The sequence below is a fragment of the Pongo abelii genome, chromosome 1 (assembly GCF_028885655.2).
Source record: "Pongo abelii isolate AG06213 chromosome 1, NHGRI_mPonAbe1-v2.0_pri, whole genome shotgun sequence".
NCBI lineage: Eukaryota > Metazoa > Chordata > Mammalia > Primates > Hominidae > Pongo > Pongo abelii.
The window spans coordinates 186,585,473-186,599,242 of NC_071985.2; the positions used below are offsets into that span (position 1 = coordinate 186,585,473).

General features: G+C 42.4%; 1 protein-coding gene across 1 annotated transcript; it reads right to left on the reverse strand.

Annotated features, from left to right (window-relative positions):
* Nucleotides 1-7,918: 7,918 nt before the first annotated feature.
* On the reverse strand, nt 7,919-9,565 carry LOC100446768 (small ribosomal subunit protein eS24-like). Its single transcript, XM_054535125.1, has one exon. The coding sequence runs from the start codon at nt 8,405-8,407 to the stop codon at nt 8,006-8,008; it is 402 nt and encodes a 133-aa protein (XP_054391100.1). The 5' UTR covers nt 8,408-9,565; the 3' UTR covers nt 7,919-8,005.
* Between the last annotated feature and the right edge of the window lie 4,205 nt (nt 9,566-13,770).

Sequence of the window (13,770 nt, forward strand, 5' to 3'; positions counted from 1 at the left end):
CACTGTAGGTGTATAGATTTGTTTCTGGGTTCTCCATTCTGTTCTATTAGTCTATGTGTCTGTTTTGATGTCAGTACCATGCTATTTAGTTACCATAGTTCTGTAGCATAATTTGAAGTCAGATAATGTGATTTTTCCAGTTTTGTTCTTTTTTGCTTAAGATAGCTTTGGCTATTCTGGATCTTTGTGTTTCCATATAAATTTTAGGATTTTCTTTTTCTATTTCTGTGAAGAATGTCATTGGTATTTTGATAGAGATTGCATTGAATCTATAGATTACTTTGAGAAGTATGGACATTTTAACAATATAGATTCTTCCAATCTATTAACATGGAATATTTTTCCATTTATTGGTGTCCTCTTCAATTCCCTTCATAAGTGTTTTATAGTTTTCATCATAAAGGGCTTTCACTTATTTGGTTAATTTCTAGGTATTTAATTTTTTATTATACTTTAAGTTCTGGGATACATGTGCAGAACGTGCAGGTTTGTTACATAGGTAAACACATGCCATGGTGGTTTGCTGCACTCATCAACCCGTCATCTACATTAGATATTTCTCCTAATGCTATCTTTCCCCTAGCCCCCCACCCCTGACAGGCCCCAGTGTGTGATGTTCCCCTCCCTGTGTCCATGTGTTCTCATTGTTCAACTCCCACTTATGAGTGAGAACATGCAGTGTTTGGTTTTTTGTTCCTGTGTTAGTTTGCTGAAAATGATGGTTTCCAGCTTCATCCATGTCCCTGCAAAGGACATGAACTCACCCTTTTTTATGGCTGCATAGTATTCCATGGTGTATATGTGCCACATCTTCTTTATCCAGTCTATCATTGATGGGCATTTGGGTTGGTTCCAAGTCTTTGCTATTGTGAACAGTGCTGCAATAGACATACATGTGCATGTGTCTTTACAGTAGAATGATTTATAATTCTTTGGGTATATACCCAGTAATGGGATTGCTGGGTCAAATGGTATTTCTGGCGATTGAGGAATTGCCACACTGTCTTCTACCATGGTTGAACTAATTTACAGTCCCACCAACAGTATAAAAGCGTTCCTATTTCTCCACATCCTCTCCAGCATCTGTTGCTTCCTGACTTTTTAATGATCGCCATTCTAACTGGCACGAGATAGTATCTCATTGTGATTTTGATTTGCCTTTCTCTAATGGCAATTGATGATGAGCATTTTTTCATATGTTTCTTGGCCACATAAATGTCTTCTTTTGAGAAGTGCCTGTTCATATCCTTCGCCCACTTTTTGGTGGGGTTCTTTTTTTCTTGTAAATTTGTTTAAGTTCCTTGTAGATTCTGGATATTAGCCCTTTGTCAGATGGATAGATTACAAAAATTTTCTCCCATTCCGTAGGTTGCCTGTTCACTCTGATGGTTGTTTCTTTTGGTGTACAGAAGCTCTTTAGTTTAATTAGATCCCATTTGTCAAGTTTGGCTTTTGTTGCCATTGCTTTTGGTGTTTTAGTCATGAAATCTTTGCCCATGCCTATGTCCTGAATGGTATTGCCTAGGTTTTCTTCTAGGGCTTTTACTGTTTTAGGTCTCACATTTAAGTCTTTAATACATCTTGAGTTAATTTTTGTATAAGATGTAAGAAAGGGGTCCAGTTTCAGTTTTCTCCATATGGATAGCCAGTTCTCCCAAACCATTTGTTAAATAGGAAATAATTTTCCCATTGCTCGTTTTTGTCAGGTTTGTCAAAGATCAGATGATTGTAGATGTGTGACATTATTTCTGAGGCCTCTGTTCTGTTCCATTGGTCTATATCTCTATTTTGGTACCAGCATCATGCTGTTTTGGTTACTGTGGCCTTGTAGTATAGTTTGAAGTCAGGTAGCACGATGCCTTCAGCTTTGTTCTTTTGGCTTAGGATTGTCTTGGATATTCAGGCTCTGTTTTGGTTCCACATGAAATTTAAAGTAGTTTTTTCTAATTCCGTGAAGAAAGTCAGTGGTAGCTTGATGAGGATAGTATTGAATCTATAAATTACTTTGGGCAGTATGGCCATTTTCATAGTACTGATTCTTCCTATCCATGAGCATGGAATGTTCTTCCATTTGTTTGTGTCCTTTCTTATTTCCTTGAGCAGTGATTTGTAGTTTTCCTTGAAGAGGTCCTTCACATCCCTTGTAAGTTGTATTCCTAGGTATTTTATTCTCTTTGTAGCAATTCTGAATGGGATTTTACTCATGATTTGGCTCTCTATTATTGGTGTATAGGGATGCTTGTGATTTTTGCACATTGATTTTGCATCCTGAGACTTTTCTGAAGTTTCTTATCAGCCTAAGGAGATTTGGGGCTGAGACTATAGGTTTTCTAAATATGCAATCATGTCATCTGCAAACAGAGACAGTTTGACTTCCTCTCTTCCTATTTGAATACCCTTTATTTCTTTCTACTGCCTGATTGCCTGGCCAGAACTTCCAACACTATGTTGAATAGCAGTGGTGAGAGAGGGCATCCTTGTCCTGTACTGGTTTAAAAAGGGAATTCTTCCAGCTTTTTCCCATTCAATATGAAATTGTCTGTGGGTTTGTCATAAATAGCTCTTATTATTTTGAAATACATTCCATTGATACCTAGTTTATTGAGAGTTTTTAGCATGAAGGGGTGCTGAATTTTGTTGAAGGCCTTTTCTGCATCTATTGAGATAATCATGTGGTTTTTGTCATTGGTTCTGTTTATGTGATGGATTATGTTTATTGATTTGCATATGTTGTACCAGCCTTGCATCCCAGGGATGAAGCCAACTTGATCTTGGTGGATATGCTTTTTGATGTGCTGCTAGATTTGGTTTGTCAGTATTTTATTGAGGATTTTCGCTTCGATGTTCATCAGGGACATTGGCCTGAAATTTTGTTGTTGTCGTGTTTCTGCCAGGTTTGGGTATCAGGATGATGCTGGCCTCATAAAATGAGTTAGGGAGGATTCCCTCTTTTTCTATTGTTTGGAATAGTTTCAGAAGGAATGGCACCAGCTCCTCTTTGTACCTCTGGTAGAATTCGTCTGTGAATCCATCTGGTCCTGGGCTTTTTTTTATTGGTAGGCTATTAATTACTGCCTCAATTTCAGAACTTGTTATTGGTCTATTCAGGGATTCGACTTCTTCCTGGTTTAGTCTTGGGAGGGTGTATGGGAGGGTGTATGTGTCCCGGAATTTATCCACTTCTTCTAGATTTTCTAGTTTATTTGTGTAGAGGTGTTTATAGTATTCTCTGATGGTAGTTTGTATTTCTGTGGGATCAGTGGTGATATCCCCTTTGTCATCTTTTATTGTGTCCATTTGGTTCTTCTCTCTTTTCTTCTTTACTAATCTGGTTAGTGGTCTATTTTGTTAATCTTTTCAAAAAACCAGCTCCTGGATTTATTGATTTCGTGTCTCTGTCTCCTTCAGCTCTGCTCTGATCTTAGTTATTTGTTGTCTTCTGCTAGCTTTTGAATTTGTTTGCTCTTGCTTCCCTAGTTCTTTTTTTTTTTGCAATTTTTTTTATTATACTTTAAGTTCTAGGGTACATGTGCACAATGTGCAGGTTTGTTACATATGTATATATGTGCCATGTTGGTTTGCTGCACCCATTAACTCCTCATTTTCATTAGGTATTTCTCCTAATGCTATCCCTCCCTTCTCTAGTTCTTTTAATTGTGAAGTTAAGATGTCAATTTTAGATCTTTCTTGCTTTCTCCTGTGGGCATTCAGTACTATAAGTTTCCCTCTAAACACTGCTTTAGCTGTGTCGCAGAGATTCTGGTACATTGTGTCTTTGTTCTCATTGGTTTCAAAGAACTTATTTATTTCTGCCTTAATTTTATTATGTACCCAGTAGTCATTCGGGAGCAGGGTGTTCAGTTTCCATATAGTTGTGCGAGTTTGAGTTGGTTTCTTAATCCTGAGTTCTAATTTGATTGCACTCTGGTCTGAGAGACTGTTGTGATTTCCATTCTTTTGCATTTGCTGAGGAGTGTTTTACTTCCAATTATGTGGTCAATTTTAGAATAAGTGCAATGTGGTGCTGAGAAGAATGTATATTCTGTTGACTTGGGATGGAGAGTTCTGTAGATGTCTATTAGGTCCACTTGGTCCAGAGCTGAGTTCAAGTCCTGAATATCCTTGTTAATTTTCTGTCTCATTGATCTGTCTAATATTGACAGTGGGGTGTTAAAGTCTACCACTATTATTGTGTGGGAGTCTAAGTCTCTTTGTAGGTCTCTAAGAACTTGCTTTATGAATCTGGGTGCTCCTGTATTGGATGCACATATATTTAGGATAGTTAGCCCTTCTTGTTGCCTTGATCCCTTTACTATCATGTAATGCCCTTCTTTGTCTTTTTTGATCTTTGTTGGTTTAAAGTCTGTTTTATCAGAGACTAGGATTGCAACCTCTGCTTTTTTTTTTTTTTTTTTTTTGCTTTCCATTTGCTTGGCAAATATTCCTCCATCCCTTTATTTTGAGCCTATGTGTGTCTTTGCACATGAGATGAGTCTTGACTCTTTATCCAATTTGCCAGTCTGTGTCTTTTAATTGGGGCCTTTAGCCCTTTTACATTTAAGGTTAATATTATTATGTGTAAATTTGGTCCTGTCATTATGATGCTAGCTGGTTACTTTGCCCATTAGTTGATGCAGTTTCTTCATACTGTCGATGGTATTTACAATTTGGTATGTTTTTGCAGTGGCTGGTACTGGTTTTTTCGTGTCCATATTTAGTGCTTCCTACAGGAGCTCTTGTCAGGCAGGCCTGGTGGTGACAAAATCTCTCAGCATTTGCTTGTCTGTAAAGGATTTTATTTCTCCTTCGCTTATGAAGCTTAGTTTGGCTGGGTATGGAATTTCTGAGTTGAAAATTCTTTTAAGAATATTGAATATTGGCCCCCACTTTCTTCTGGCCTGTAGGGTTTCTGCAGAGAGATCTGCTGTTAGTCTGATGGGCTTCCCATTGTGGGTAACCGGACCTTTCTCTCTGGCTGCGTTTAACATTTTTCCTTCATTTCAACCTTGGTGAATCTGATGATTATATGTCTTGGGGTCACTCTTCTTGAGGAGTATCTTTGTGGTGTTCTCTATATTTCCTGAATTTGAATGTTGGCCTGTCTTGCTAGGTTGGGGAAGTTCTCCTTGATAATATCCTGAAGAGTGTTTTCCAACTTGGTTCCATTCTCCCCATAACTTTCAGGTACACCAATCAAACATAGGTTTGGTCTTTTCACATAGTCCCATATTTCTTGGATGTTTTGTTCATTCCTTTTCATTCTTTTTTCTCTAATCTTGTCTTCATGTTTTATTTCAGTAAGTTGATCTTCAATCTCTGATATCCTTTCTTCCGCTTGATCAATTCGGCTGTTGATACTTGTGTATGCTTCACAAAGTTTTCATGCTGAGTTTTTCAGCTCCATCAGGTCATTTATGTTCTTCTCTAAACTGGTTATTCTAGTTAGCAATTCCTCTCATTGTTTTCAAGGTTCTTAGCTTCCTTACGTTGGGTTAGAACATGCTCCTTTAGCTCGGAGGAGTTTGTTATTACCCACCTCCTGAAGCCTACTTCTGTCAATTCGTCAAACTCATTCTCCGTCCAGTTTTGTTACCTTGCTGGCAAGGAGTTCTGATCCTTTGGAGGAGAAGAGGCATTCTGGTTTTGGGAATTTTCTGTCTTTTTGCGCTGGTTTTTCCTCATCTTCATGGATTTATCTACCTTTGGTCTTTGATGTTGGTGACCTTCAGATGGGGTCTCTGAGTGGACGACCTTTATGTTGATGTTGATGCTATTCCTTTCTGTTTATCAGTTTTCCTTCTAACAGTCAGGACCCTCTGCTGCACGTCTGCTGGAGTTTGCTGAAGGTCCACTCCAAACCCTGTTTGCCTGGGTATCACCAGCGGAGGCTGCATAACAGCAAAGATTGCTGTCTGTTCCTTCCTCTGGAAGCTTCATCCCAGAGGGGCACCCACCAGATGCCAACTGGAGCTCTCCTGTATGAGGTATCTGTCAACCCCTGCTGGGAGGTGTCTCCCAGTCAGGTGGCACGGGGGTCAGGGACCCACTTGAGGAGGCAGTCTGTCCCTTAGGAGAGCTCAAGCGCTGTGCTGGGAGATCCGCTGCTCTCTGCAGAGCCCGCAGGCAGGAACGTTTAAGTGTGCTGAAGCTGCGCCCACAGCCGCTCCTTCCCCCAGGTGCTCTGTCCCAGGGAGATGGGAGTTTGATCTATAAGCCCCTAACTGGGCCTGCTGCCTTTTTTTCAGAGATGCCCTGCCTGGAGAGGAAGAATCTAGAGAGGCAGTCTGGCTACAGTGGCTTTGCCAAGCTGCGGTGGGCTCCATGCAGTTCGAACTTCCCGGAAGCTTTGTTTACACTGTGAGGGGAAAACCACTTACTCGAGCCTCAGTAATGGCGGACACCCCTCCCCCACCAAGCTCGAGTGTCCCAGGTGGACTTCAGACTGCTGTGCTGGCAGTGAGAATTTCAAGCCAGTAGATCTTAGCTCACTGGGCTCCATGGGGGATCTGCTAAGCTAGACCATTTGGCTCCCTGGCTTCAGTCTCCTTTCCAGGGGAGTAAATGGTTCTGTCTCACCGGCATTCCAGGCACCACTGGGGTATGAAAAAAAAAAAAACTCCTGCAGCTAACTTGGTATCTGCCCAAATGGCCACCCAGTTTTGTGCTTGAAACCCAGGGCCCTGCTGGCATAGGCACCCTAGGGAATCTCCTGGTCTGCAGGTTGTGAAGACCATGGAAAAAGCCATGGATCGAAACGCACCATTCTTCATGGCACAGTCCCTCATGGCTTACCTTGTCTAAGGGAGGGAGTTCCTTGACCCCTTGCACTTCCCAGGTGAGGCAATGCCCCACCCTGCTTCAGCTGGCCCTTTGTGGGCTGCATCCACTTTCTAACCAGTCCCAATGAGAAGAGCTGGGTACCTCAGTTGGAAACACAGAAATCACCCACCTTTTGCATTGATCTCACTGGGAGATGCAGACCAGAGCTGTTTCTATTCAGCCATCTTGCCAGCCACCAGGTATTTAATTTTATGTGTGGCTATTGTAAATGGGGTTAATTTTTTTATTTTTTTATTTTTTAACTTTTATTTTAAGTTCAGGGGTATATGTGCATGTTTGTTATATAGGTAAACCCATGTCATGGGGGGTTGTTGTATAGACTATTTAAAAAGTATAATATTAAGTCTAGTACCCATTACTTATTTTTCCTGATCCTCTCCCTCCTCCCACTCTCCACTCTCCAGTAGTCCCCAGTGTCTGTTGTTCCCTTCCATGCGTCCATGTGCTCTCAACTTTAAGTTCCCACTTATAAGTGAGCAGTATGCAGTATTTGGTTTTCTGTTCCTGCATTCATTTGCTAAGGATAATGGCCTCCAGCTCCATCATGTTTCTGCAAAAGACATGATCTCATTTTTTATAGCTGCATAGTATCCCATGGTGTATATGTACCACATTTTCTTTATCCAGTCTACCACTGATGGGCATTTAGGTTGATTCCATCTCCTTGCTAATATGAATAGCACTGCAATGAACATATGCATGCATGTGTCTTTATGATAGAACAATTTCTATTCCTTTGGGTATATACTCTGAAAATGTCTTTATTTTACCTTCATTTTGAAGAATATTGTCACTGGATGTAGAATTCTAGTTTGACTTTTTTTTCTTTCAGCTCCTTAAAGTTATTATCCCATTGTCTTTTGGTCAATGATAAATCAATGCTCATTCTTATCTTTATTCCCTTGTACATATGTCTTTTTTTCTGTCTCCTTTTAATGTCTTATCTTTATCATTTGTCTTTTGGTAAATTGATTACAATGTACCTTGGTATGGTTTTCTGTGTATGTATCCTGTTTAGGATTTGTTGAGCTTTTTGAGACAACTGTTTTTGATCTTCAAGTTTGGAAACTTTGGACTATTATTATTTTTTTTTTTTTGAAGTTTTTAGTTTATTACTGTTCTTGTGAAAAATCCAGTGGCCACAGATAACATCATTGCAGCACCTTTACTCCTTCGGCTTTTTGCCAGCACCAACATTGGCCTTTGCAGTCCCCCTGACTTTCTTCATTCTGTTCTTGCATTCCTTTCGTTGCTTTCTTGAGGTCTTTTTCTTCTCATACAGGCCATGTCTTGCAAGTCTATGTTTGGGTTCATTTTTCTTTGCATAATCCAGGGAATCATACATCATGCCAAAGCCAGTTGTCTTGCCACCACCAAAATGAGTTCTGAATCCAAATACAAAGATGACATCCGGTGTGGTCTTGTACATTTTGGCTAGTTTTTCCCGAATTTCTGTCTTAGGCACTGTTGCCTTCCCGGGGTGAAGGACATCAATGACCATTTGTTTCCTCTGAAGTAGTCGGTTGGTCATGAACTTTCTAGTGCGGATAGTTACGGTGTCGTTCATGATGGCGATCTATCTTCAGACAGCCAAGGAGGAAAAAAGCGGACTATTATTTCTTTAAATATTTTTCTGCCCTTAACCTTTCTGAGTTTTCTATCGCTATGTCTTTGAGTTCATTGATCTTTTCTTCTTTAGTATATAACTGCTATATATACTCCATATGCTATATATACTATATAATCTGCTGTTTAACTATATGGTGCATTTTTAGTTCCGGTATTATACTTTTAAATCTAGAAGTTCTATTTGATAACTTCCACTTCTTTCCTCATTAAGTTCATGTTTTCATTTAAATCTTTTAATGTATATTTAGAACAGTTGCTTCAAAATCTGTGCCTGCTAATTCCATCATTCCTGTCATTTCTATTTCTATAGAGTGATTTTTCTCCTGGTTATAGGTCATATTTTCCTGCCTTTTTACATATCTAATTTTATTGGATGTTGGACATTGTGAATATTCTATTGTTGAGGGTCTGAATTTTTGTTTCCTTCCTTTCAATAATGTTGAATTTTGTTTTGTTTTGGTAGGAGTTAACTTACTTGCTCATCAGCTTGTTCCTTGTAAGGCTTGTGTTTAAGATTTATTAGGATGGTGCTAGAGTAGACTTTACTCTAGGGCTAGTTTAGCCCTACTACCAAGACCCTTTTGAGGCCTCTACTGAATGTTGTGGGTGTCCAATATGTTCTCTTCACTCTCCAACTGTAACATGAATGTCTCTCAGCCCTGTCTGATCTCTGAAAATTGTTCAGCTTATAGCTCCCCAGTAGTTTTCATTTGCCCACACTCATGGAGTTTTATTATATGCATGCACAACTCATGCATATAAATACTCACGAGTATTTAGACAAGGACTCAAGGGAGACCTCTATACAGATTTCTGAAGCTCTTTTTCTAAGTAGCTTCTTCCTCTCTGGTACTCTTCCCTGGAAATTATAGTGCCACAAACTCTCCTAATGTCAAGATCTCTATCTTCAACACAAAAAGACCCCTATGATCTACTTGGATTTCCCCTCCCTGCTCTGCCCAAAAGTGCCTTCAAACAGAAAGTCAGGGTGATCTTCAGGCTCACTTTGCTTGTTTTCCTTCTCTCAGAGATCATAGTTCCGTGCTAACTATTGTCCGTTGTCTAAATAGTTGTTTCATACACTTATCCAGTTGTCTAGTTATTTATGCAGGCCAGAAAGTCCAGTGCCAGTTACTCAGTCATGTTCAGAATATAAAATTCCTCTCCTTTGGGTCTTTACTCAAATGTTACACAAGAGTTGCAATCATCCCAACAATTCTGCCTGTCCTCCATTCCTGCTACATTTTTCTCCATAGTACTCATCATCCAACACTATCAATTTACCTATCTCTCTTACTTAAGAATTGTTTCTCTTCATTAGAAGGTAAGGTCCATGCAGGCAGGAATTTTGTGTATTTTGTTCCATGTTATAGCTCCAGCACAAAGGTTAGGTCTTGGAATACAATAAATATTTGACAGATGAATGAATGAATGAATAGAGGATCATTACCTTTTGAAAACTTTCCTTCACGCTATTCCTATCTTTTCTGCAACTTGTATCATATTGTTGATCACACTTTGTTCCTCTGTCTCTCTGTCACACACACACACACACACACACATGCACACGCACACACACACACAGCAGAAATGGACCTCATCTGTGTGTCCCCACCATCCAAAACAGGGATTAACATAGGTGAGTTGTGTGCATGGAAATTGTTCCCATCTAAGAAGCACAGTGTCCAAGAAACCAGCAGAGGGCAGCACAAAGCTGTGTCTCTCTTTTCGCCTCCCTAGTGCCAGTCTTAAGTAGAGAGGGGCTGGTAGCAGATGGAACTGGAGCTGCAGCTAGACTAAGAAACACAGAGCCAGTGTTATTCCGTCAGAAGAGAACTCAGGAGGGCCCAGGCAGCCTTCTCTAGGGGGGTCTCTCACACGGCCTTGCTGACTCAGCATGTCCTACTGTGTATTCCATCCACAAACACCCAGCCTTGATAGGAGCACAGGCCCACGTGCACACACACGCACATGCACACAGACCCCTCCTCAGTCAGCAGAGCCCTGCCTTCATGATGCAATCACCTTCTCTCCCAGCCTGTGCTGTTTAGGCTTTCTAGTTCAAATGGATTCCTCAGAGGTTCCATTCCCAGCCTCCCTGTCCACTCAGTGCATTTAGCAATTCCCCTGAAGCCTTTTAATGTTCACCATTTAAATTTCATTCTTACCACAGGAACTGCCAGGAGGTCGGCACTGTTAGGTCCAATTTACAGATGAGGAACAGACTCAGAGAGGGAAAGGAACTGGCCTAAGGTCACACAGCTGGTGAGTGGAGAGGCTCAGATTCAAACCCAGGGGTGCTGGCCTTGGGCTCCCTCCATGGCCAGCTGCAGCCTCCACTCCAGCTCAAGCCCCAGGGGAAGGGACAGGAGTGGAGGCATGGGCAGGAGGGTGGGAGGTCACAGTACAGATTCTTTACTCCCAGGATTTTTATTATCACCCTGAAATAAAGCTAGTTCCTCCAGGCTTGCTTCTCCTCCCCCCACCCCACCCCCACTACAAACCTTTCTATGACATTTACAGGGTGGGGGGTATGGGGCGTAGGGGAAGACAGCATCGCCTGCTTCCTGGGAACTCTTGCAGGGCAGAACCTGAGTATTACTGATGTTCTCCAGGACCTCACACACAGTAAGGGCTTGCCCAGGGCGGGTTTCATGGATGGATGGATAAATAGGATCATCAAGATGAAGGGCAATGCCTGGGAACTCTTTAGAGTCTTTAGAGTCTTATCTTTTAATTCAGCAAACAGCCCCAGAAGATTCCCATCCCTCCCCCAGCACTAGGCCCTGTTTTGGATGCTAAAGACACATAGATGGGGAAACTGAGGCCACTACTTGGCAGAGACACAAAAGTTTGCAGCAATTCAGAGGAGGATGTGCCTGGAATAGAAGGAGAATCTCAGCAGGGGCAGTCCTCACCCCTGCCCACAATAATGCTGTGAACCTATTGCTGCTTCCGGCTGTTTGGGCCCCACCGGCAGAGAAGCCATTGTTTAGCTTGGTGCTTGGCACCTTTCCTACCACCCAATCCTTCCCCTTCCCATTGTCCTCAGGCCCCTCATCAGGGTACAGGATGCAGCTGCCGGCACAGCAGCAAAAAGAATGGGAAGGGGCTGGGAGAAGTAGATGAGGCCATCCCAGGAAAGTTGAGAGGCTTCAGCTGGTGGTCCCTTTCAGACGAGCTGCTGACAAAGACCCCAGGCAGCGGGCTCTGCCAGCATGGCACTGGGCACTGGGTGCAGAACTCAGGCTTCAGAGGCAGAGAGATCCAGATTCAAGCCCCAGTATCTGCCGCTGACATACTGTGTGTCCCTGGGCAAGCCTCTTTCGATCTCTGAGCAACAGTTTCCTTCTTGGTTAGAGGAAGAATAAGATGCTTGCTTAGTGAAGAATGACTTATTGCATTGAGGAGTAACACAAAAATGCATGATACCTAAATATTTTTAAATGTTCATTTCTGTTCCTTCCCCCCACCTCAGCCATAGCAAAGTATCAAAAAAGATTATGTCAAAGAGGGCTCTTGTGACAAGTGGAAGCAGTGCTTTCTCTTAAGTAAATGAAGATGTTTTCTGAAAAATCTGTTATCTGAAAAATCACATTGAACAAATCTATAATAAATCCCATTTAGTAATTTATAATCACATTAATGGAACAGCTAACATTTATTGAGTACTTACTATGTGTCAGACACATCACTTCTGCACAGATACTCTGTGAGTTAAGTACTCCAGGGTTAATTTCATGGACGTATGACCAGAGCAGCTGCACAGGGCCGCCCACTCAGAAGGGTGCCGTGCACTTGGGGTTTAATTTCCTGTGGTCACCACCTTGAAATTCTTAATCATTCTATCTTTTAATTTGTGTCTTATAAGTAAAGTTGGGTGGAGCAGTGGAGCACACACTGGTTATTTGGAGCCTTGGTTCATACACGGTCCTGCCTCCTGTCACCTGCCCACCTCCTCCTCCCTGAGATGGGTTCTCAGCTGTCTGTTCCCCTAAACACCCCACACCCCTATCGCCACCACAACTCCATCCCAGGCAGGGGCCTGGGTGTCGGCACAGGGAGAGGAAGAGAGAGTTTGCATGCCAAGTCATGAAACAGGCCTCTTGCCTGTCTCATGTGAGGGTCTACACTCACCTTGTATCACCAGGCCTAAGGGAATACAACATTAAGTAGTGAATAATAAACAGCATGACAGGTTGAGAGAGACAGCAGAGAGAGAAAAGGAATCCTGCATTTGCATTTGCACTGGTCCTCATAAATTATGTAGCCAGTCCTGGGTACTATGATTGCCTCCATTTCACTGAGGTGGCAATCATAGTGGACACTGAGGCTCAGAGAGGCTCAGTAGTTTGTCCAGGATCACACAGCTGCCAAGTGGCAATGTTCAGACACAGACTTAGATCCCAGGTAAGAGAGGACTCCAAGATCTTAAAGAGCTTTCAGCCCAGGAATTAGGAGAGCTGGATCCAATTTTTGACCATGACCTTGGCAAGTTTGCCCCTACTCTGTGCCTCAGCTTACCCAAGTGAAAGACTCTATGGAGTCTTCCAAAGTAGCACAGAGTCTCAAGATTTGGCTTTGCCAGTTACATGGGCTGTGATTTTGAGCACAGGGAAATCATCTTTGCCTACCTTCCCCATAGAGTTGCCAGGAGCATTCAGCAGACACGTGCCCATTCTGCATGACACTTCACAGCATATAAAGCACGCCCATGCTACTCTCTGCCCCAAACAACATGAAGCAGAAGGCTGGGCTAGGAATATTATCATCCCCATATCACAGACAGAAACTTTGAAGCACCAGAACTCTAAAGTGACTTCCCCAAACTCACTGCATTTCAGGCAAGTTTTGAATAGGTTAACAGACTCCCCAGGATCATAATGTGAACATCCCCAAAGGAGAAGATGGATCACAACCTTGGCAGTCCTGGTGTGGGAGGGCAGCAGGAGCCCCCACTCTGAGTGGGGTGGCTTAATCCCTGGCCTTGAGGGTCCCAGGTCTGAGGAAGGAGGCCAGAGAGGTATCCAAGAGCTCCTGAAGGAAAAGAAACAGCTGGCCAGTAACTTTCAAAGGGTGACAGCATCCTGTGTGATGTCTACCCAACACAGGAGGGGTGTTATCTACAGATCACAAGCAAACAGGCAGACAGAAGGACCAGGAGGTAGATCCAGCAGAAGCATTCCCCTGTTTGTCAATTCTACTCCTGCAGCCTCCCCACCCATGACCAGCCCACTGGCCAGTCATGGGAGAGATCTCCACCCACAGAGAGCACAGGCTCTGGCTGACCAGAAGTCCCTG

Bases quoted from the DNA above. Each gene is read 5' to 3' on its own strand.
- LOC100446768 (XM_054535125.1), bottom strand. From the start codon at position 8,407: ATGAACGACACCGTAACTATCCGCACTAGAAAGTTCATGACCAACCGA.